We start from the raw sequence: 22,665 nt of genomic DNA, 5'->3' as shown, positions 1-22,665 counted from the left end.
GTCCATACTGGTTCTACTGGACCTCAGTTCTGCTCATGACACTATAGATCATGGCATTTTACTGCACAGGTTAGAGCATGTTGTTGGGATTAAAGGGACAGCTCTACGTTGGTTTCATATCTATCTGAAAGATTCCAGTTTGTTCATGTACATGAGGTTTCTTCAGAACAGTCAAAGGTCTGTTATGGTGTTCCGCAGGGTTCAGTGCTAGGGCCAATCTTGTTCAGTTTATACATGCAGCCATTGGGAAGTATAATCCAGAATCACGGCATACACTTTCATTGCTATGCTGATGATACGCAGCTCTACTTGTCTATGAATCAGAAATAGAATCATGTTTATTCGGCCAAGTCAGGTCAAACAAGACAGGGAATTTGATTCGGTTATTTTCGCTCACTGACAGTAAATAGGCAAATGACAGCTCTTATTAACATATATACAATTTTTAAAAAGTGAAGTTGCAGCAGTATGGCTGTCTATATACCATGTCAATATCTATACCATGGCTGTGTGTCTTCTGTCTGAATGTCTTCGACTGGCCAGTTGAGGAACTCCAAAAGAAGCTTCAGGCTGCTATCAACCCACATCCAGGTCCAGCACCTCCCCCACCACCACCGCCACCACCTCCACCAGCTCCAGCTCCAGCTTCCAACCCTCTCAGGTTTGACCAACCTCAGTTTAGTCTGAATGCTTCAACACTTATAGATATGCTTTCTGTTCTTGTAATTCGTCTTACATATGTAGGCTACTTGCTCAAACAACCAAAAAGTGATTATTCAATTCAATTCAATTCAATTTTATTTATATAGCGTCTAATACAACAGATGTTGTCTCTAGACGCTTTCCAGAGACCAGAACATGAACATAAACCCCCGAGCAATTATTACATAAACAACGGCAGGTAAAAACTCCCCTAGTGGGAGAAAAGCCTTAAGCCAAACAGTGGCAAGAAAAACTCCCCTTTAGGAGGGAAGAAACGTTGAGCAGGACCTGGATCATAAGGGGGGACCCTCCTGCCGAAGGCCAGACTGGGGGGTTTTGGACGTCAGCAGGCACAGCAAGCATGTGGAAGCAGCAGTGGGATGACCAGAGGGGGGGGGGCGCAGGCAGGTGGAAGCAGCAGCGGGATGACCAGAGGGAGGGGGGGGGGGGGGGTAACGGGACAGCAGGCCAGCGCGCAACTCCCGAAGCTCCGGCCTGCAAACATGCACAAAAGAGAAAAAAGGGGGCCGGCACAAGAAACTACAGGAGCGATGGACAAAAATGATAGCTATGAGATACTTATAATAAATAAAAATGGAAATGGAGAAGAGAGGAAGGGAGGAGGAGAGGAGAAGAAGGGTGAGAGGCACCGCCCAGCGGATCATGGCGGTCCCCCCTGCAGCATAGGTCTATAGCAGCATATCTACCACGAAGCTATGTTTGAGACTAGCTTTTATAGTCTTGTTCTATAGCTGCAACTATGACTACTGACTCTAACAGACTAGAGTTTACACTAACTAGGGTTTTACCAACACCAGCTAGAGGTTTACTAAACATTATGACGACTGTATGGTAAAAACATCCTACCACGCGCTTATGTGCTTATATGTTGCAAGGTGTTCAACTGTAACTGTTGTTCCTTTCTATCCCATATCAACCAACTGACTCCAGATTTGTTTGTGCCTCCTCCTACAGCACACTGTTAGCCATGATTCGAAAAAAAAAAGACATCAGTAATGACATTCCACTGGTGGACCAGGACTCTGCCAAAACAACAGGTACACACGAGACATCTGCAAGTAGTACACAGTGCATAACTCTGCAGCAGCCAACATGTTATGTCAGACGATTAAACCAGGCCATTTGAACTGTTGCTAGCTTAGTTGGCAGGGTGGAGTTTAACCTGCAGCCAAATGTTGATGTGATGTAAGAAAGTGACACGACTAGTGCACACGCTAAACTATAATCCAGAGTATGCAATATTCAAACAATTGCACAATCAACACTATGCAAGAAGCAGTCTTCCGGGAAAATGTCCACTCTCCCTCGTATGCTACGACCCATAATGCAATGTGGGACTGAATGACCTGCATCTGTTTGTGCCACAGTATAGAGCCGGGACACCAGAATTCACATAGCCTTTTTTTGTAATTTTGCCACATCATTTCTCTGTTAAAGTTAAGAGTATAAATTATCATGTGAATGACATGATAATAATGGTTTTAGTTGCCTGCCTTGGCTAACGTTAACTAACAGATTTGTGTAATACATATGCCCAGAAAAAAGATTCGGCCATAAATTCAGTGTTAAGAAATAAAATTATGATTGACAATTGAAAGACTTTGAATAACTTGCCAAGAGACCCAGAAAATCTTCTTTCTGTCACGGTTTGGTACTTCCTGTTTTATTTTGAAGCCTGTGTCTTTGTGTTTGAGTTCTGGTGTTGACTTTCCTGTTTCCCATCGGCCCTGATCGTCTGCACCTGTGTCTCGTTAACCCTTGTGTATATCTTGTCTTGTCTTTCCCTTGCTCCCTGCTGGTCCGTAATGTTTGTTCCCTTGTGTTTTCTGCTCAGGATTCTGTAGTTTTAGATTTTTGTTTTACGCCCTGGTTTTTGTATCCTGTTCAGCAGCGCTTTTGGTTTTGATTTGACTGATAAATCACTATCTTTGGGAACTCCTGCCTTCTGGTCTCCTGTATCTGGGTCCTACTCCAACCTCATCTTCACAGAACGGACCAGCCAGCATGGACCCAGCAGGAGAAAGTTTTGCCTTTTGGCAATACGTTTACCGGGAGGCAGAACTCACAATTTCTGGTTGGCACGAGGTAAAGGAAGAGGAGTCCTCCAACTGGGGAACACGCCTGACTTGAGGCGACCCAGGGGTTCTCAGCCCCAGGGGAAACAACGGTGGCGGCAGCCACAGCCAGTTCCGGTGGGGGACATGCCTGGAACATCTCCCTAGGGAGGTGGGACATGCCTGGAACACCTCTTTAGGGAGGAGGGACATGCCTGGAACTCCTACCTAGGGAGGAGGGACATGCCTGGAACACCTCACTAGGGAGGAGGGACATGGCTGGAACACCTCCCTAGGGAGGAGGGACATGCCTGGAACACCTCCCTAGGGAGGAGGGACATGCCTGGAACTCCTCTCTAGGGAGGAGGGACATGCCTGGAACTCCTCTCTAGGGAGGAGGGACATGCCTGGAACACCTCCCTAGGGAGGAGGGACATGCCTGGAATACCTCCCTAGGGAGGAGGGACATGCCTGGAACACCTCCCTAGGGAGGAGGGACATTCCTGGAACACCTCCCTAGGGAGGAGGGACATGCCTGGAATAACTGCCTAGGGAGGAGGGACATGCCTGGAACACCTCCCTAGGGAGGTGGGACATGCCTGGAACTCCTCTCTAGGGAGGAGGGACATGCCTGGAATACCTCCCTAGGGAGGAGGGACATGCCTGGAACACCTCCCTAGGGAGGAGGGACATTCCTGGAACACCTCCCTAGGGAGGAGGGACATGCCTGGAATAACTCCCTAGGGAGGAGGGACATGCCTGGAACACCTCCCTAGGGAGGTGGGACATGCCAGGAACACCTCTTTAGGGAGGAGGGACATGCCTAGAACTCCTACCTAGGGGAGGAGGGACATGCCTGGAACACCTCACTAGGGAGGAGGGACATGCCTGGAACACCTCCCTAGGGAGGAGGGACATGCCTGGAACTCCTCTCTAGGGAGGAGGGACATGCCTGGAACACCTCCCTAGGGAGGAGGGACATGCCTGGAACACCTCCTTAGGGAGGAGGGACATGCCTGGAACACCTCCTTAGGGAGGAGGGACATGCCTGGAACACCTCCCTAGGGAGGAGGGACATGCCTGGAACACCTCCCTAGGGAGGAGGGACATGCCTGGAACACCTCCCTAGGGAGGCATCCAGGAGGATCTGAGACAGATGCCCAAGCCACCTCAGCTGACTCCTCTCAATGTGAAGGAGCAGCGGCTCGACTCCGAGCTCCTCCCGGGTGACTGAGCTTCTCATCTCTAAGGGAGCGTCCAGCCACCCTGAGGAAACTCATCTTAGCCGCTTGTATCCAGCTGTGCGTGACAGAAAGAAAACGAGGAACACTAAAACAGCAAGCAAAAAACAAACATCTTTTTTTAATTACTGTTTTGCCACGGATGTTAGAGAGAAACAATTATTGTCCTCCAAAATTAATCAATTTCCTTTTCTGCGTTAATTTTTTCTTTGCGATAAAAGAAATTGTCCACAATGACTTGCGTTCCTCTGGGCTTCTGTTAAAACTAATCTCAGATCCTAATTTTGTATTTAACATGGCATCTTAAATCGTGGCATCAATCTAAAAGTAACAGACGTGGACAAACAGCAAACGCTTCATGAGACCATCATATTAAAAGCCTGCATCTTTGACATATGAGGCTTCTGTGTTAAATACTTCCATTTCTGCAAATAAAGGAGAAGCCTTGACTCCTTAGAGCAGGTAGGATGTCCCTGTTGACTGAACAGGTTTCACTGCATCCTCATTTTGTTAAAAATTATTGAATATGTCAGGCCTGATTCGAACACGACGCACACAGTATCTGTTGGAATTTCATATGTGTCTGAATAAGAGTCATCCAAGGATCTTCCTCTCTGACACTTGAATAATAGTCCCTTTTTAAGCACTGAAGGAAAAAATTTGACACTGACATTAGCGCAGAATAGTTTTTGTGAAACATTTTAAAGACATCATTGTGATGAAAATTGTATATTTCATTGAATGCTCTGTGTTAGAAAATTAAATATTCACATTTCTTTGCATCATTGTGAACATCTCCTTGAAAGACCTTTTGGGAAAAAGAATCCTGAATTCCGTGCGCTTCGACAGGGAGTTGCTCTTGAACGATTCAGACAACCTCACACGCGACAAAGGCTCCCAACTTTTCATACTGCAAAATTACTGGCCTTTAAATAAAGATTATTAAAGTTTCATGACTAATGCCAACTTCAAAAGTATAATATTTTAGTATAAATAAGACTAGGACTCTGGAGTTTGTCCAATAAAACCTGAATCAGTCGTTCCTGGGAGCCAACCGACTGCTTTCATGCTTGGAATGGGGATATGGTGAGGTGCGTCCTGGACCACCACTGGAATGGGGACATGGTGATGTAGTCCGGGACCACCACTGGAATTGAGACATGGTGAGGTGCGTCCGGGACCACCACTGGAATGGGGACATGGTGAGGTGCGTCCAATACCACCACTGGAATGGGGACATGGTGATGTAGTCCTGGACCACCACTGGAATGGGGACATGGTGATGTAGTCCTGGACCACCACTGGAATGGGGACATGGTGAGGTGCGTCCGGGACCACCACTGGAATGGGGACATGGTGATGTAGTCCTGGACCACCACTGGAATGGGGACATGGTGAGGTGCGTCCAGAACCACCACTGGAATGGGGACATGGTGATGTAGTCCTGGACCACCACTGGAATGGGGACATGGTGAGGTGTGTCCAAACCCACCACTGGAATGGGGACATGGTGAGGTGTGTCCAAAACCACCACTGGAATGGGGACATGGTGATGTAGTCCTGGACCACCACTGGAATGGGGACATGGTGAGGTGCGTCCGGGACCACCACTGGAATGGGGATATGGTGATGTAGTCCTGGACCACCACTGGAATGGGGACATGGTGAGGTGCGTCCAAAACCACCACTGGAATGGGGACATGGTGATGTAGTCCTGGACCACCACTGGAATGGGGACATGGTGAGGTGCGTCCGGGACCACCACTGGAATGGGGACATGGTGATGTAGTCCGGGACCACCACTGGAATGGAGACAAGGTGAGGTGCGTCCGGGACCACCACTGGAATGGGGACATGGTGAGGTGCGTCCAAAACCACCACTGGAATGGGGACATGGTGATGTAGTCTTGGAACACCACTGGAATGGGGACATGGTGAGGTGCGTCCGCAAAAGGGATAGGAGGGGTTTGTCGCCGCTGCTAACGTCATCATCACATTTTTTGCCTGTATTGGGCCTGCACGCTCTTGGGCCCGGCAAAAACCAGGCGTGTTCCTCAGAAGGGGAAATCCTCTTCCTCTTGCCAACCTGGGATTGTTGGTTCCACCTCACATATGCCAGAAGGCAAAACTTTCTCCTGCTGGGTCCATGCTGGCTGGTCCGTTCTGTCAAGGATGTGGTGGATAGGACCCAGATGCAGGAGACCAGGAGGCAGGAGTTCCAAAAAACTTGTTTTATTTCAAACAAAGAAAAGCCCTCCTTAGCAGGATTGCAAAGAAACCAGAACATGAACATGACAAAATCCAAAAGCCTGACCTGAAACATGGAGGGACGAAACAGTACGGAACAGCAGGGAGCAAGGGAAAGACAAGACCAGATATACACAGAAGGGTTGACGAGACACAGGTGCACAAGATCAGGCCAGATGGAAACAACGGAAGTCAAGACATAACTCAAACACAAAGAGACAGGTTTCAAAATAAAATAGGAACCAAATACCAAAACTGTGACATCAACTCAAAGGCATGACACACCACGACAGCAAATGCAGACAGACAGCTTTTAACCCTTAAAATATACAGACTGGATCCACCTGGAATGTTGACCACAGGACACACTTTGGTTTAATGTGTCACTCATGATTAATGATCACTTATGATTCCACTGAATTACAAATCAAAAGCAATATCAGATTTGATTAGTCAATCTCAGGTATTTCAGTGACCTGTGGGGGTCTTTTCCCTATAATGCTTCAAAAGGTACCAACAAATGTTTCCACACGTGTTATTAAAACTCTTTGATTCAATGTGCAAATGTGGGATAAGGCTGCTCGTCGGATCAAAAAGAAGAGGGACGTTTTGCGTTTGTTGGTGAAGTCTGACTCACACACTTGTTTGCATTTGTCATCGCCAGAAGGAGACGTCAGACATCAGGCGGTGGAGGAAATGATGCAAAGGATAAAGAAAGGAATTCAGCTTCGACCTGTCAAGGAGTCACCTCACCGGACCAGGAGACAGGTTGACTTTTGATAAATAAGATGTGTGTTGTCCCTCAGTCAGGACAACTCTAATGTCTCATGCTATTGCTTGAGAAAAATGATGAAAGACCTGATTTAAACACTCATTATCACAATGAACAAAGATGAAAAAAGATGAACCTGATACCAACAGTCTGTGTTGAAGAATCTTTTACCTTTTGTGTCCTCTTCTATATCTGTCCTTCCTCTCATCTCCTACCTGTTTGAAGGAAAACAATCTGTCCTTAGAACAATTTTCTCTTGGAACTCTCCCCGTCTGGATTTAAACTGCTTCAGTTTTAAAGTTATCCGTGACTCTTACTGCTCCTGAGCTGGTCCTGTTACAACACGGATCACGTCACCATTCGGCAGAAAGCTGAATTAAATCATCAGTAAATGATGTGCCTTCGCTCCTTCTCCAGGAGGGTACGGTGCTCCACAGGTTTTAGACTTGGACTAAATCTGTTCATTCTATCAACAGATTTCCATTGTTATGTGAATGAAACCTAAGAAAAGTGTTAAAACCTCTCTTGTAGACACAGAAATGCTGAAATGATGTCTACTTTTTTATTCAGTCAGAACCAAGGACTTTCTTTTTGGCCCTAAAAACCTCAGTAACGTCTGGATGGCTTCATTTTGACCCCCAGTGCAGCTCTGAGGAGTCCAGTCTCCAGGACCTGCAGCCTCCAGGACCCTGAAGGTGCAGGAAAGATTGCAGCAGATCCCTCCCACCCCGGACACAAACTGTTCCAGACTCTTCCCTCTGGCAGTAGGCTGCGGTCCATCAGGACCAAAACCTCACGCCACAAAAAAAGTTTTTTCCCGTCTGCAGCTGTCCTCATCAACAAGGCCCCGGACCCCCTTCTCCATCGTCTACCACGGACTGTCCCCACATCCCACTCTACGTTACATTAACGTAAAGATTCCAATCCTGACCTTATGCGTTACATTAACGCACATCCTAAGTCACTTTTGTACAGACTCATATCCGGCACTTTAAAAACCTCATATGTGCAATTCTGTTTATACTTTTTCTCTCTTATATATTTGCTTTTATATTTGTATTGTATTGCACCAATCACCACAACAAATTCCTTGTGTGTGTTTAACAAACTTGGCAATAAACCCTTTTCTGATTCTGAATGAGGGGGGGGGGGGGTGAATGGCGGGGCTGAAGCTGCTTCTGTGAGCGCTGTGGAAGAGGAGAACAGTGGACAGCGGACACTGGCCGAAGCTCCTCCTACTGGTGTTTCTGTGTGTGGAGCTGCAGAGGCTGCTGGTGCTGATGACTGTGTGTGTGGAGCTGCGGGGTTTAGTGGTCCTGCAAAAAATGATCTTCCAGTGAGGAAGTGGAGGGTGAACCCATGGTTGGGCCATGGCAGATAGAAGATGACATGGGGAATTCAGAGCAAGATGTGGAGTGTTTGTCTGTGCAGGAAAGTGAGGTGACGCGGGTCAGAGTGGACGGTGCATCAGAGAAGCAGGTGATGGAGACTGATGGTGGTCGGGAATTGACCGATATGGAATATGACTCGAACTCGGATAGTGTGTCGGTTGCAGACAGTAGTGTGTCTCAGGAGGTAGATCTGTACTCTTTGGAAGAGATTAACGAGTTTCTGGATGAGACTTTTGGAAAAAAGGTGAATGTCAAAGAGTATTTTCCCGATGTGGAGAAGTTCATCCAGTCAGTTACAAGACTTCAGAGAGTTGTTGGTTTGGACATGCTGGATGACAAGAAACGGTATCGTCTCAAAAAACACGTCACTGGTCTCAGGAAAAGTTTGAAAGGGTCTAAATCTAGATTGGCAAAAAGAATGAAAAAATCTAAATAAAAACATCAAAAACAAAACAACACTGGGTGCTTCGTCTTGTCTGTTTTTTTCTGTTCTGTCTATTACTGGTCTGCCTCTCCTCTACACAAATGCAGGAGTTAAGCGTAGCCTCATTAAATATGAAAGGAAGGAGGGATGTACAAAAAAGAGCTTTAACAAAATAAGTAATAGAACAGAAAAGGTTAGATGTGGTTTTTCTTCAAGAAACACACAGTGACAATGTTAATGAAATAGACTGGGGGTTATGGTGGGAAGGACAGTATATCCTGAGCCATGGGATGTACTTAAAGTTCTCACTCACTCACTCATCTTCTCCCGCTTTATCCGTTACCGGATCACGGGGGCAGCAGCCTCAACAGAGATGCCCAGACTTCCCTCACCCCAGACACTTCCTCCAGCTCTTCCGGGGGGAGTCCGAGGCGTTCCCAGGCCAGCCGAGAGACATAGTGTCTCCAGCGTGTCCTGGGTCTTCCCCGGGGTCTCCTCCCGGTGGGACATGCCTGGAACACCTCCCTAGGGAGGCGTCCAGGAGGCATCCGGTACAGATGCCCAAGCCACCTCAGCTGACTCCTCTCAATGTGAAGGAGCAGCGGCTCGACTCTGAGCTCCTCCCGGGTGACCGAACTCCTCACCCTATCTCTAAGGGAGCGTCCAGCCACCCTGCAGAGGAAACTCATCTCTAAGGGAGCGTCCAGCCACCCTGCGGAGGAAACTCATCTCGGCCGCTTGTATCCGCGATCTTGTCCTTTCGGTCACTACCCAAAGTTCATGACCATAGGTGAGGGTAGGGGCGTAGATTGACCGGTAAATCGAGAGCTTCGCCTTTCGACTCAGCTCCTTCTTCACCACGACGGTCCAGTACATCGGTCCTTGCTTGCATTCTTCTCATGGTAGGCTTGTGAACCACTCTTAGTCTGGCCCGTCACCCAGGACCTGTTTGCCATGGGAGTCCCTACCAGGGGCGAAAGTGCCCCCGACAACATAGCTCCTAGGATCACTCGGGCACACAAACCCCTCCACCACAGTAAGGTGGCGGTTCAAGGAGGGGTGAACCGCTCTTAGTCTGGCCCGTCACCCAGGACCTGTTTGCCATGGGAGTCCCTACCAGGGGCGAAAGTGCCCCCGACAACATAGCTCCTAGGATCACTCGGGCACACAAACCCCTCCACCACAGTAAGGTGGCGGTTCAAGGAGGGGAGTACTTAAAGTTATTCTATGCAACTTCCTAGAGCTAGCAAGATTTGAAAGTGGCGCTTCCTCTAAGCCCCGCCCCCCCCGCCCCCACCCACGAGCGCTCCGTCCAAAGCGACGCCCCCACAAACATGAACGCGCATACGATTATTAAACATTTTGGACAGCACATTTACAGCAAAACTACCCCATGTCTCATTCACCTGTAAGAGAGGCCGGTTTTAGGGGGGGCAGGGGGGGGCTGTGCCCACCCAAACATGCATCGTGCCCACCGGCGTCTCCATCCTGGAGAGCGCCGGAGCACGGCAGCGCTGCGGTGCTGCAGGCTCTAAAGCCACGGCTACACCATAGCCTACGGCGTACCCTACGGCATCTACGGCGTCTACGCCGTAGCCTACGGCGTACCCTACGGCGTAGCTGTGGCTACGTGTGTGTGTGTGTGCTCCCGCCGCGTCCCCGGCTGGCGCAGCGCTCCGCCAGCCGCTGCGGTGCCGTGCCGTGCACCGGCGCTCTCCGCTCTCGCCGTGATGGAGACGCCTACATCCCCACGCATGGGGTCCCAGCAGCTCGGGATCCCATACAGCTTTGTGTCCCCGTGGGCTGCTGCTGCTGCAGGAGCTGCTGCAGCGGCTGGAAGCGACTGCGCGCATGGGACAGGGCGGGGGGAGCGTGGTTTAAAATGAAGGCATCTGATTGGTTCTTTCCCTTCCTGGACCTGGACCAATCCGTATCATTCGGACCGAATGGGGGGGGCTTAGAGGTGCCTCTTTCAAAATTATTGCTAGCTCTAGGAAGTTGCATAGAATAACTTTAAGTGCGGGAGTTGCTATTTTATTTTCTCCTAATCTGAATGTGAATATCATATCCAGTGTGGAAATGGTGAACGGAAGAGTCCTGATGGTCAGGGCTGAAATTGAGGAATTAAAGTTCTTCTTTGTAAATGTTTATGCTCCAAATCAGGGCACTGACCGTGAAAGGTTTTTTAAAATATTAAAAGAAAAGTTAAGAAATATTGATTCCACTGGGTAATAAAATGGGAAGAAATTGGGGATAAAAAATATATTTAAAGAAATATTGATTCCAGTGAATGTATTGAACTAGGTGGAGATTGGAATTGCTGTACAGAGGCCTCTCTTGACAGGACGGGGGAGGAGCCACATTTTCAATCGGCCTCTGTTTTATCCCATGTTTTAAAGGAATCTGATCTGATAGATGTTTGGAGGATAAAACACCCTTCAGACAGACAGTATACGTGGGTCAAGTTATCAGATGGCAGAGAAAGTGCAGCTAGATTAGATAGTTTTTATTTATATGGTTGGTTTAATGCTAGAGTTGGCAACTGTCAAATAATCCCTGTGGCTTTTACAGACCATCACCTTCTTACAATGGAACTGTTTTATCTCCTACTGGAAAACCAAAGTCCTTTTGGCATTTTAATGTTAAGATGCTACACGATAAAACTTTTAGTGACAATTTTAAGCTGTTTTGGTTTTACTGGAGGTCTAGGAGGAATGATTTTACCTCTCTTATTCAGTGGTGGGAGGTAGGGAAAGCCCAGATCAGGGTGTTCTGTCAACAATATGCTTCCAAATTCACTGTCAGCATCAGGAGAGCCGTGCAGAAACTGGAGGAAGAGATAAGGGACCTGGGAAATGTCTCTGTCTCGCAACCAGATCACCAAAATAGTGATCTTTTACATTCTAAAAGGCAGGAACTAAATATTTTTCTGCAAGAGAAAGCTAAGGGAGCTTTGGTTATAGCTAGGTTAACCAGACTCCAAGACATGGATGCACCAACTGCCTTCTTTTTTAACCTGGAGAAATCTGCTGTCCTGATGGAAAGTTGACCACAGATCTGGCCGAGATGAAGCAACATACGGTGAACTTCTACACGGACTTGTTCAGGGCTGATGGCTGTGATGCAGAGTCTACGGCAGGGCTTTTACAGGGGCTTCCTCGGCTGAGTCCAGAAGACCAAGAGATCTTAAACGCAGATATCTCTCTGGCGGAGCTGACTTCTGCCGTGGGTCAGATGGCATCGGGCAAGTCTCCAGGAATGGACGGTTTACCATCGAAACACTTTTGGAGTGTTTTAGGACAGGACATTCTCGATGTTTCTCGAGTCCTTTAAGAAAGGGGTCCTGCAGGCGTCCTCCAGGCGCGCAGCGCTCTCTTTACTACCTAAGAAAGGGGACTTAATCCTTCTGAAGAACTGGAGGCCAGTGGCACTTTTATGTACAGATTACAAGATTCTGTCTAAGGTTTTATCGAACAGATTGAAAGATTTTATTGAATTGTTAATTCGGCCAGATCAATCATATTGTGTTCCTGGCAGATCTATCATTGACAATGTATTTTTAATAAGAGACGTATTTGATATTTGTAATGTGTACAATGTTAAGGTAGGTTTTATTTCTATTGACCAAGAGAAAGCGTTTGATCGTGTAGATCATTTGTTCTTTTTTCGACTTTGCAGGCTTTTGGTGTTGGGGAGGTGCTTCCGTCCTGGGTTAAATTATTGTACGAGGATGCATGGTGTGTGGCAAAGGTAGGGGAGGTTTAAGCTGTCCTGTGCCAGTCAGACGGGGGATTAGGCAGAGCTGCCCCATTTCAGGGCTGCTTTATAGCCTTGCTATAGAACCCTTTCTATGCAGGTTGAGGAGTGGACTAAAGGGTCTTGCTCTGCTTCCGGGACGTCCGCTTGTTTTATCAGCATACGCTGATGACATTACTGTGATTGTACGGGGACCCGGAGAGATGTACAAATACTAGAGGACAGTTTGGCATTGTATGAGAAAGCTTCTTCCGCTAGGGTAAATTGGGGTAAGAGTGAAGCTTGCTTGGCAGGTCAGTGGAGCTTGGGGAGTACTCCTGGTCTTCCAGGGAACCTTCAGTGGGGAAATAATGGTTTGAAGATTCTAGGAGTGTATTTGGGAAAGGAGGACTTTCAAAAGCAGAACTGGGTGGGGGTGCTGGAGAAGGTTGAAGCCAGGTTGCCTCACTGGAAATGGTTGCTACCCTATCTGTCATACATCAATAACCTGGTTGCCTCATCTCTGTGGCACAGACTGCTTGCTTTGGTACCACCTCCGGGTCTTGTGAGGGAGATGCAACAACGTTTGGAGGACTTCTTTTGGACTGGTCAACACTGGCTGAAGGCGTCGGCTCTGTATCTCCCTGTGGCAGAGGGAGGACATGGACTGGTGGACATTCAATCCAGGACTGCGGCTTTCAGATTGCAGACAGCGCAGAGGTTGCTGTATGGCTGTGGTCACTGTTGGTTGGCTCCTGCTCGGCTGCTCCTCAGAAAAGCTGGTCGGCTTGGGTTGGACAAACAGCTCTTTCTTTTAAAGCTCTCTGAGGTTGACCTGACTGGACTGACACCTTTCTACAGATCAGTGGTTGATGCCTGGCAGACGTTGAAGGTCACACGGACTCCTGACCCCAGGCCAGGGATGTGGCTCTTTGAGGAGCCGCTGTTTTATAATGACTTTCTCAATGTCACCACATTTTCCTCAGCTACACTGAGAAGTACGTTTGTTGAGGCTGGCATCAACAAACTGGGTCACCTCGCTAAAACATCACTAAATGTACTCTGTGAAATTACTGGTATTCGGTCCTTCAGAGTGCTGAGGAGGTTGGTGGAGGAAGTCTGGGAATCAATGTCTGCACAGCTGAGGACATTTGCCAGGAACAGTGCGGTTGCTGACCAATGGACGGAGGACAGCGCGTATGAGTTTCCCTCACTGAGTGTCAGTCCTGCGGCTGTGGAGTGGCAGGAGGAGAGTGGACATCTCCTTTCATTGGCAACGCCAGTGTTGGGCAGTTTCAGCGCCTGAGAGAGTCTGGCGTACCCGGTGTACCCGGCGTACCCGGTATACCCGGGCCGGGTACACCGGGTACACCGGGTATACCGGGTATACCGGGTATGCCGGGTACACCGGGAATGCTGGGTACACCCGGTACACCGGGTATGCCGGGTTATCTGGCGTACCCAGCATACCCGGTGTACCTGGTTTACCCAGCATTCCCGGCGTACCCGGCCTACCAAGCGTACCCAGCGTACCCGGCGTACCCGGCGTACAGCCAGAACTGAAAGTGGGTGTCTGGACTTTAGGTTGGATGGATAACGACGTTGTGGTTTTATGGTTTTGCTGTTGATTAGTTTAGTTTGTTTGCTTTTGCCTGTTTTCTTCTCTTGTCCGGTCCTGTCTGACCATGTGGACCTGGGTCTCGTTAGCCCTGTAAGTATATCCCATCTTGTCTTTGGGTTGCTGCCGGTCAGTTATGTTTTCTACATTGCTGTTTTTTTAGGTTTCTATATTTCAGTAGTGAACCCCTTTCCATATATTTTGGATTGCAGTGCTTTTTGTTAAATAAAGTTCTTTTTGTTTGTACTCCTGCCGCCTCTCAGTCTCCTGCGCTCGGGTCCTTTCCACTCTCCTCACAACAAATGGATGTACGCTCGTGACACAAACCACATTTTCAGCTGCTAAAACCACTGAAGTGAACCACCAGCAGCAGACTTCAAGTGTGCCGAGGCCTGAGTGAGATTTGTGCTCATTGTTGGGAGTATATTGTTCAGTGCTTTTAAATCCATCAGTGTGTGGGATTATCTAAGAGCTTTTTGTTTTGATAAAACATGACATATGGTCAAGACATCTTTTAGTCTGCTCGCTCCTCCGCCTCAACAACTCTGCCAAATTAGATAGCATTAGGGCCTGCTCTACGAGGTAATTATGAATAATGAGGATGGAAAAATTGACATGACTCGAAATGATTATGTGTTAACACATTTGCTTCTTGTAGAAAGCATACATCTTCACGCTTGAATACGATGTCACATCTTTGTGGTGAGAGGTGCAGTTTATCCTTTAAGTGCTGATTGAGGGAAAATAAGTATAATGTGTCAGACTGCTGTTTATTTACCAAATCCATTTTCTCCTCCTATTTTCCTTTTATCAGATGGAGAGGCTGCCCTCTAATTCTGCCATTCAGGGACTTAAAGGAATCATGGTAATGGGACTTACAAGTCATGTTTTACTATTTGAACTTTTACTGTTCTTCCATTTTCTTCTGGGGAGACTTTTATCTTCTGTTCACAGATGGCTCCAAGTCGGATTATAAAATTAAACCCACATTTGGGAAGACTGCAGAATATATAACCATGAGAGAAAGGACTTTACAAAAATGTAAAGCTTATCCAACTTTAGATAAGCAACATTTAAATGATGTTCTTGTTAAATGTTCAAAACATAAATAAATCCTAAATGAAGAAAGGTTTTTTAAAGTGCAGCCCTGATTCTTGAAAACGTTGCTGTGTATAATGTCAATAACAGCAGAATTAGCAAATCTCATAAACTCATTTTTTTATTAACAATAGAACATAGAAAAACACATCTAAGGAGACATTTTGTCAATTGTGAAAGAAACAGAATGTTGAATTCGATGACACGTCTCTGAAAAGTTGGTACACGGGCAACAAAAGGTTGGAAAAATAAGTGGTTTTAAAAAGGATTACAACGAGATTGGTAGAAAAAGATCATTGAGCAAAGCAGAATCAGCCTGAAGTAAACATGGGCCACAGGCCAACTTCAATCTGTACTAGTCCTCTAATCTCCAGATCCTCACACTCGCCACTCGGACATGTGGAGGCCGTGGCTCAGTCGGCTCTTCAGGGACGGCGTGTCTCTCAGGATCTCTCACATAAAAACATAATGGTGCATCATGAAGTGAACAATACGCATTACAGAGAACACAAACAGATTATTTATTGAATCAAGATTAACTGAAACTCCATGATTTAGTTAAGTTACAGACACTCACAATCATGTAACAGCTAAATGTAAATTATTATCAGAAAACTTACAATACATGTTTACTTTCAGTTAGAATAATGAAGATAGTCGTAGGAAATTTAATTTTAAACATCTATTTGCCCGAACAACTTTAAAGCAGATGAGTGTTTCTGTTGTTGGAATTAAGTTATGGAATTCATTACATTATGATTTAAAGGGCTGTATAAACATCTTTCAGTTTTAAAAAAATGTAAAGAGGAAAAAAATAGCAATGTATGGATGAAATAGTTAAAATGTATAATATATGCGTATGGAGACAGACAATCTATCTTTGATTTTTTTGTTTTTCTTTCTTTGTGATATTAACTAAGTAATTGTGCAGACCATCTGTTATTATTGTTCAATGTAGTTTTGAGGGAGGGGCAGGTAGAATAAGATTTTCTTCTTCCTGCTCCTTTCTGGTTATGGAATATGCGTTTGATTGTGTTGTCGTTTTACTTGTTTGTTTTTTTTGTTTGCATATTTCCATGATCGGAATAAATAAAAATGAAATGAAATGAAATGAAACAGTGGAAGATTTAAGGGCCTGACTGTTGAGCAGCTCCAATACGATCAGACAGGAATGGAAGAATATTCATCTCTGGGAACTTGTAACTTGCAGCACTTTCCTGAGCATGTTTCCACGTGTGTGTGTTCACCTGTCCAGGACAAGTTCAATAAAACCTCTCCTCGATCCAAGCCGGTGTCACCTTCATCACAGCGCGATGAGGAGCTGCAGCGGGTCCTGCTGAGACGGAGAGACGTCCTGGAGTCCCAGCACGGCACCAGTGAGTTCCTCCCACCTCACCGTAAACCTCCTGCAGGACACACAGCATCTGCCTTCATCATCGCTTATTGATTAACTGATTGATTGTTTATTTCGGTCATTTCCAAATTAAAAATTCAAATACAAAAGAAATGAAAGAAAAGAAAACAACAAATAAACATGAAGTTAATGCTAACGTTGCATCAGACCAGAATATATAAACAAAACAAGACTGAAAAGGTGTAGGCTGAAGCTTAGCTTATTACCCTTTTATAATCAATTCCTGTCAGCTCCTACGTATACCAAAACAGAGCAGTAAACCAATTAAAAGAAAAATATTTCATATACTTGTTGTACAGGACTGTCTCTGAAAATTAGAATATTGTGATAAAGTCCTTTATTTTCTGTAATGCAAAAATGTCATACATTCTGGATTCATTACAAATCAACTGAAATATTGCAAACCTTTTATTATTTTAATATTGCTGATCATGACTTACAGCTTAAGAAAACTCAAATATCCTATCTAAAAAAATTGTATATTCTGGGAATCTTAATCCTAAACTGTAAACCATAATCAGCAATATTAAAATAATAAAAGGAAATATTTCAGGTGATTTGTAATGAATCCAGAATGTGACATCTTTGTTTTTTTTAATTGCACTACAGAAAATAAAGGACTTTATCACAATATTCTAATTTTCTGAGACAGTCATGTATATTGAAAACGTTCAATATACTGTTTAACCTGTATAAACCTATCATCCTATCATCACCTATCATTTAAGTTTTGACACTTACATAAACACTCATACAATACGATCATACTTAATAAGCATCTTGTTCTTCAATATTTTTTTAAATATTTGGTATGTACTGCACTTATTCATGCATCTTTACAACATGGCTGGTTACTCCGGCAACGGAGGTCGTGTTCGTGTTGTCAGATTGTCCATCAGTTACAGATCTGAAAAAATGTACCTCCTCACCTGCTGAAGCCTGAGTGAGTGGTGGAGTCGGATTGTTTCTTTGTGCACGTTTCCATCCTTTTTTCCATTCCACAGTGTGACTGGAGCCACCGGGCCGATCCTGCCTCTCCCGGCGTCCAGGGCACAGACTGGGTACAGCTGACAGAACTGGACGTTCAGAATTCATCCTCAGCCCTTCCGCCTGTATTTAACCACCTGTGAGGGCTCAGTATTACAGTTAGCCTCCATGTACTTCTGTAAAAGGAAAGCTCAGCTCTTATGTTTGAGTTAACACAAAGCTGTTTGATTCTGGTAAAAATCTGAGTTATGAACCCCAAACTGCTGTTTCATGGCACAATCGGCTCTTTTTTCTTAAAGGCTCCATTATTATTGCTTTTTGGGACAAAGTGTGGTGGATATGCAGCCCTGAGGTAGCTCTTCTCAAGCCTCCCGTTTTGGCTGGGAAACTACCGTATTGTACCCCTCTTTCCCGCCGTCCTCCAGTATTAGTATTTTCCCCGTAAATTTCCCGTTTTATAATATAATTTTTAAACAGCAAAACTGAATTGTCAATTGTAACCTTGCGAGAACTGCAGGTTAGCGGCCACAACAGGAACAAACTCAGAACAACAAATCAGAGAGATGGATGGATGTAACGAGATAGAAGACATTTCTGCCCCCAAAAAGCAAAGACTTTGTGTAAATATCTCTAAAAATGGAAAACGGAATTTATTTTCCCAAAGAGGAGCAGGATGAGGCTCAGTTAGATTTGTAAGTGCGTTTTTAGTGTCTCTTACGGGGAAGGACCGATGTCAGTCAAGACAATCAATGTGTCTATAAACTGAAAATATTAAAAATCAATAAATGTGCTTTAATTCACTTTTTGTGTTTTTATTTAGGCTCTATTATAGAAATGACATACATAGGAATGTCCACAGCATTTCAGTGTCAGCAAAGGTAGAACTATCAGATTCTGAGCACATAATTGTAGTTTGGAAGTGGTTGACAGGTAGTTATTTTACATTTCTCATAAATCTGTCTTATAATGTAAGCTACTGAACCTCGGTTGGCGGAAAATTTCCCGTATTTTTAAATCCAAAACTTGACAGGTATTTTTTATTTTATTTGGTATTGGTATTTATCTGGTATTGTAGCTGCTAGAAGCTCGACCAGGGGTCGGCAACCCAAAATGTTGAAAGAGCCATATTGGACCAAAAACACAAAAAACTAATTTGTCTGGAGCCGCAAAAAATTAAAAGACTCAGAATGAAGCAAGCAAGCAAATGGCGAAAGGTGAAATGTCGAGAAAAAAGTCGAAATGTCGAGAAAAAAATCAAAATTTTGAGAAAAAAGTTGAAATGTCGAGAAAAAAGTCGAAATGTCGCGAAAAAAGTCGAAATGTTGAGAAAAAAGTCAAAATTTCGGGAAAAAAGTCGAAATGTGGAGATTAATGTTGAAGTACAATTTCGAGAAAAAAGTCGAAATGTCGAGAAAAAGTCGAAATGTCGAGAAAAAAGTCAAAATTTCGAGAAAAAAGTTGAAATGTCGAGAAAAAAGTCGAAATGTCGAGAAAAATGAAAAGTTTTCTGTAATGCAAAAATGTCATCCATTCTGGATTCATTACAAATCAACTGAAATATTGCAAACCGTATTGAAGTACAATTTCGAGAAAAAAGTCGAAATGTCGAGAAAAAGTCGAAATGTCGAGAAAAAGTCGAAATGTCGAGAAAAAAGTCAAAATTTCGAGAAAAAAGTTGAAGTGTCGAGAAAAAAGTCGAAATGTCGAGAAAAAAGTCGAAATGTCGAGATTAAAAAGGAAAGGAAAAAGAAAGAAAAAAAGAGAAAAAAAGGGAAAAAAGAAGAAAAAAAAAGAAAAAAGGAAAAAGAAGAAAAAAAGAGAAAAAAAGGGAAAAAAAGAGAAAAAAAGGGAAAAAAAGAGAAAAAAAGAAAAAAAGGAAAAAAAAGGTCAAACATTTTTGAAAAATCTCCAGGGAGCCTCTAGGGCGGCTCTAGAGCCGCATGCGGCTCTAGAGCCGCGGGTTGCCGACCCCCGGGCTCAACAAATGAGACTACAAAGGTAAGGAGGAAGCTTACCCAAGATGGTCTTATATATGGAGATGTACATGTGTGTTTTCCTCCGTAAATAGAGGGAGGTCCATCCTACACTTTGATAAAGTACACAATGGTGAGTAAGCCATTTGGCATTGGTAATGAAGTGCAGGGAAGCAGGTAAACACTGTCCAGCTTCTTTAGCAAGGAGGAGGCAGCATGCATTTATATTATGTCACCATAGTCAATAATGCTTAAAAATGTAGCTTGAATAAGTTTCTTTCTAGCCTCAGTAGTAAAGCATTGTTTGTTGCGAAATAAAAATCCTGTATGCATAGTGACACTACCAGTTACCATAGTGATCCAGTAGGTTAAAAGAGATTCAATTCAATTCAATTCAATTTTATTTATATAGCGTCTAATGCAACAAAAGTTGTCTCTAGACGCTTTCCAGAGATCCAGAACATGAACATAAACTCCTGAGCAATTATTACATAAACAAGGGCAGGTAAAAACTCCCCTAGCGGGAGAAAAATCTTAAGCCAAACAGTGGCAAGAAAAACTCCCCTTTAGGAGGGAAGAAACCTGGACCAGGACCTGGATCATAAGGGGGGGCCCTCCTGCTGAGGGCCAAAGATACACCTTGGGGACACTTGAAATCTAGGATCTAAACCCAACAAATTTTGCTCACCTGCTTAGTTTGTTTTTTTGTGGTCAACCTCCTCAGGGCCTGAACAATGGTGGATTCAGTGGATTTAAAAAGAAATATTTTTTTCCTCTCCCTCTTTTTTCTCACATATTAACTATAAGAGCATTGCCCAGCGTTTTATCAGTCTCCTATAGTAGTTCCTATTCTAACTCATCTAGCCCGTTTTGAAAAAAAAAAATTAATTCACTTCGGAAGTAAATATTGAAAATAGTTGGGGCTCCATGGAGCTTTGCACAGCTTCTTTCTCTTTAATTTTTGGTTTGTCTATTACATGTTTTAGATCTGCTTCTTCTTCTGTTTCATCTCTGCTTTTTGCGGATGATGTTGTCCTGTTGGCTTCATCGGACCGGGACCTTCAGCATGTGCTGGGGCGGTTTGAGGCCGAGTGCGACGCGGCAGGGATGAGAATCAGCACCTCCAAAACCGAGGCCATGGTTCTCCACCGGGAAAGGGTGGCATGCCTTCTCCAGGTGGGTGGAGAAGTCCTGCCTCAGATGGAGGAGTTCAAGTATCTCGGGGTCTTGTTCACGAGTGAGGGAACGATGGAGCGTGAGATTGACAGACGGATCGGTGCAGCGTCCGCAGTTATGCGGTCGATGTACCGGACCTTCGTGGTGAAGAGGGAGCTGAGTCGAAAGGCGAAGCTCTCGATTTACTGGTCAATCTACGCACCTACCCTCACCTATGGTCATGAACTTTGGGTAGTGACCAAAAGGACAAGATCGTGGATACAAGCGGCCGAGATGAGTTTCCTCCGCAGGGTGGCTGGACGCTCCCTTAGACATGAGTTTCCTCTGCAGGGTGGCTGGACACTCCCTTAGAGATGAGTTTCCTCCGCAGGGTGGCTGGACGCTCCCTTAGAGATGAGTTTCCTCTGCAGGGTGGCTGGACGCTTCCTTAGAGATGAGTTTCCTCCGCAGGGTGGCTGGACGCTCCCTTAGAGATGAGTTTCCTCCGCAGGGTGGCTGGACGCTCCCTTAGAGATGAGTTTCCTCCGCAGGGGGGCTGGACGCTCCCTTAGAGATAGGGTGAGTTCGGTCACCCGGGAGGAGCTCGGAGTCGAGCCGCTGCTCCTTCACATTGAGAGGAGTCAGCTGAGGTGGCTTGGACATCTGTACCGGATCCTCCTGGACGCCTCCCTAGGGAGGTGTTCCAGGCATGTCCCTCCTCCCTAGGGAGGTGTTCCAGGCATGTCCCTCCTCCCTAGGGAGGTGTTCCAGGCATGTCCCTTCTCCCTAGGGAGGTGTTCCAGGCATGTCCCTCCTCCCTAGGGAGGTGTTCCAGGCATGTCCCACCGGGAGGAGACCCCGAGGAAGACCCAGGACACACTGGAGAGACTATGTCTTTCGGCTGGCCTGGGAACGCCTCCGACTCCCCTCGGAAGAGCTGGAGGAAGTGTCTGGCGTGAAGGAAGTCTGGGCATCCCTGCTGAGGCTGCTGCCCCCGCAACCCGGGAACGGATAAGCGGCGGACGATGGATGGATGGATGGATGGATGGATGGATGGATGGATGGATGGATGGATGGATGGATGGATGGATGGATGGATGGATGGATGTTTTAGCTCAAGGTACTTATTTGTAATTGTTCTTTTAATGCCACTGCCACCACATCACATGGACATGTAGTCAGAGAGCCAGTCGTAGAACCTGCTTGACCCTCAGGACCAGGTAACCAAAGTAATGCTGCTGCGGGGACAGTAGCTTAAGCAGGGAAGCCCAGCGTTTCCGTCTTCCCCAGGGTCTCCCCCCAGTGAGACTTTCCCTGACAACCTCACCAAGGAGGCATCCAGGAGGCATCCTCACCAGATGGCCAAACTACCTCATCTGGCTCTTGATGTGCAGAAGCAGCGGCTCGACTCTGACCCTCCCAGAGGACTGAGCTTCTCACCCTATCTGTAAAGAGACATCCTGCGGAGGAAACTCATTTTGGCCTCTTGTTTCCCTGATCTTGTTCTTTTCGCCACTACCCACAGCTCGGGGCCATAGGTGGGGGTAGGAATGTTGATTGACGGGTAAATCGAAAGGTTTGCCTTTCAACTCGGCTACCGCTGCAGAGTCTGTATCCCTGTGGATGCTCCACTCATCCATCCACCTGTCAATCTCTTACTCCATTCTTCCCTCACTCATGAGCAAGATCCTAAGGCTTCATCTTTCGTCCACCTGCCTGCGCCTGGTCATCCCGCTGCTGCTTCCACCTGCCTGCTGTGTGCTGTTGACGTCCCCGACCCCCAGTCTGGCCTTCGGCAGGAGGGTCACCCCTTATGAGCCTGGTCCTGCTCAA

At 45.9% G+C, this 22,665-nt stretch overlaps 1 protein-coding gene across 2 annotated transcripts in view; it reads left to right on the top strand.

Moving 5' to 3' along the window:
* The window catches only part of shtn1 (shootin 1), an 89,557-nt gene extending 71,053 nt beyond the window's left edge, over positions 1-18,504 (top strand). For both annotated transcript variants that reach the window (XM_061744899.1, XM_061744900.1), the window contains exons 11-16: positions 544-661; positions 1,678-1,760; positions 6,930-7,033; positions 15,020-15,070; positions 16,559-16,679; positions 17,722-18,504. In XM_061744899.1, coding sequence (XP_061600883.1) covers positions 544-661; positions 1,678-1,760; positions 6,930-7,033; positions 15,020-15,070; positions 16,559-16,679; positions 17,722-17,726 — 482 coding nt within the window. In that variant the 3' untranslated portion in view covers positions 17,727-18,504. The remainder of the gene's footprint in view (positions 1-543; positions 662-1,677; positions 1,761-6,929; positions 7,034-15,019; positions 15,071-16,558; positions 16,680-17,721) is intronic.
* Positions 18,505-22,665: the final 4,161 nt, after the last annotated feature.

Source organism: Cololabis saira, chromosome 17, assembly GCF_033807715.1.
Source record: "Cololabis saira isolate AMF1-May2022 chromosome 17, fColSai1.1, whole genome shotgun sequence".
NCBI classification, from domain to species: Eukaryota; Metazoa; Chordata; class Actinopteri; order Beloniformes; family Belonidae; genus Cololabis; species Cololabis saira.
Note: the sequence above shows the minus strand (reverse complement) of the source record. Positions and strands in the feature narration are given on the sequence as shown.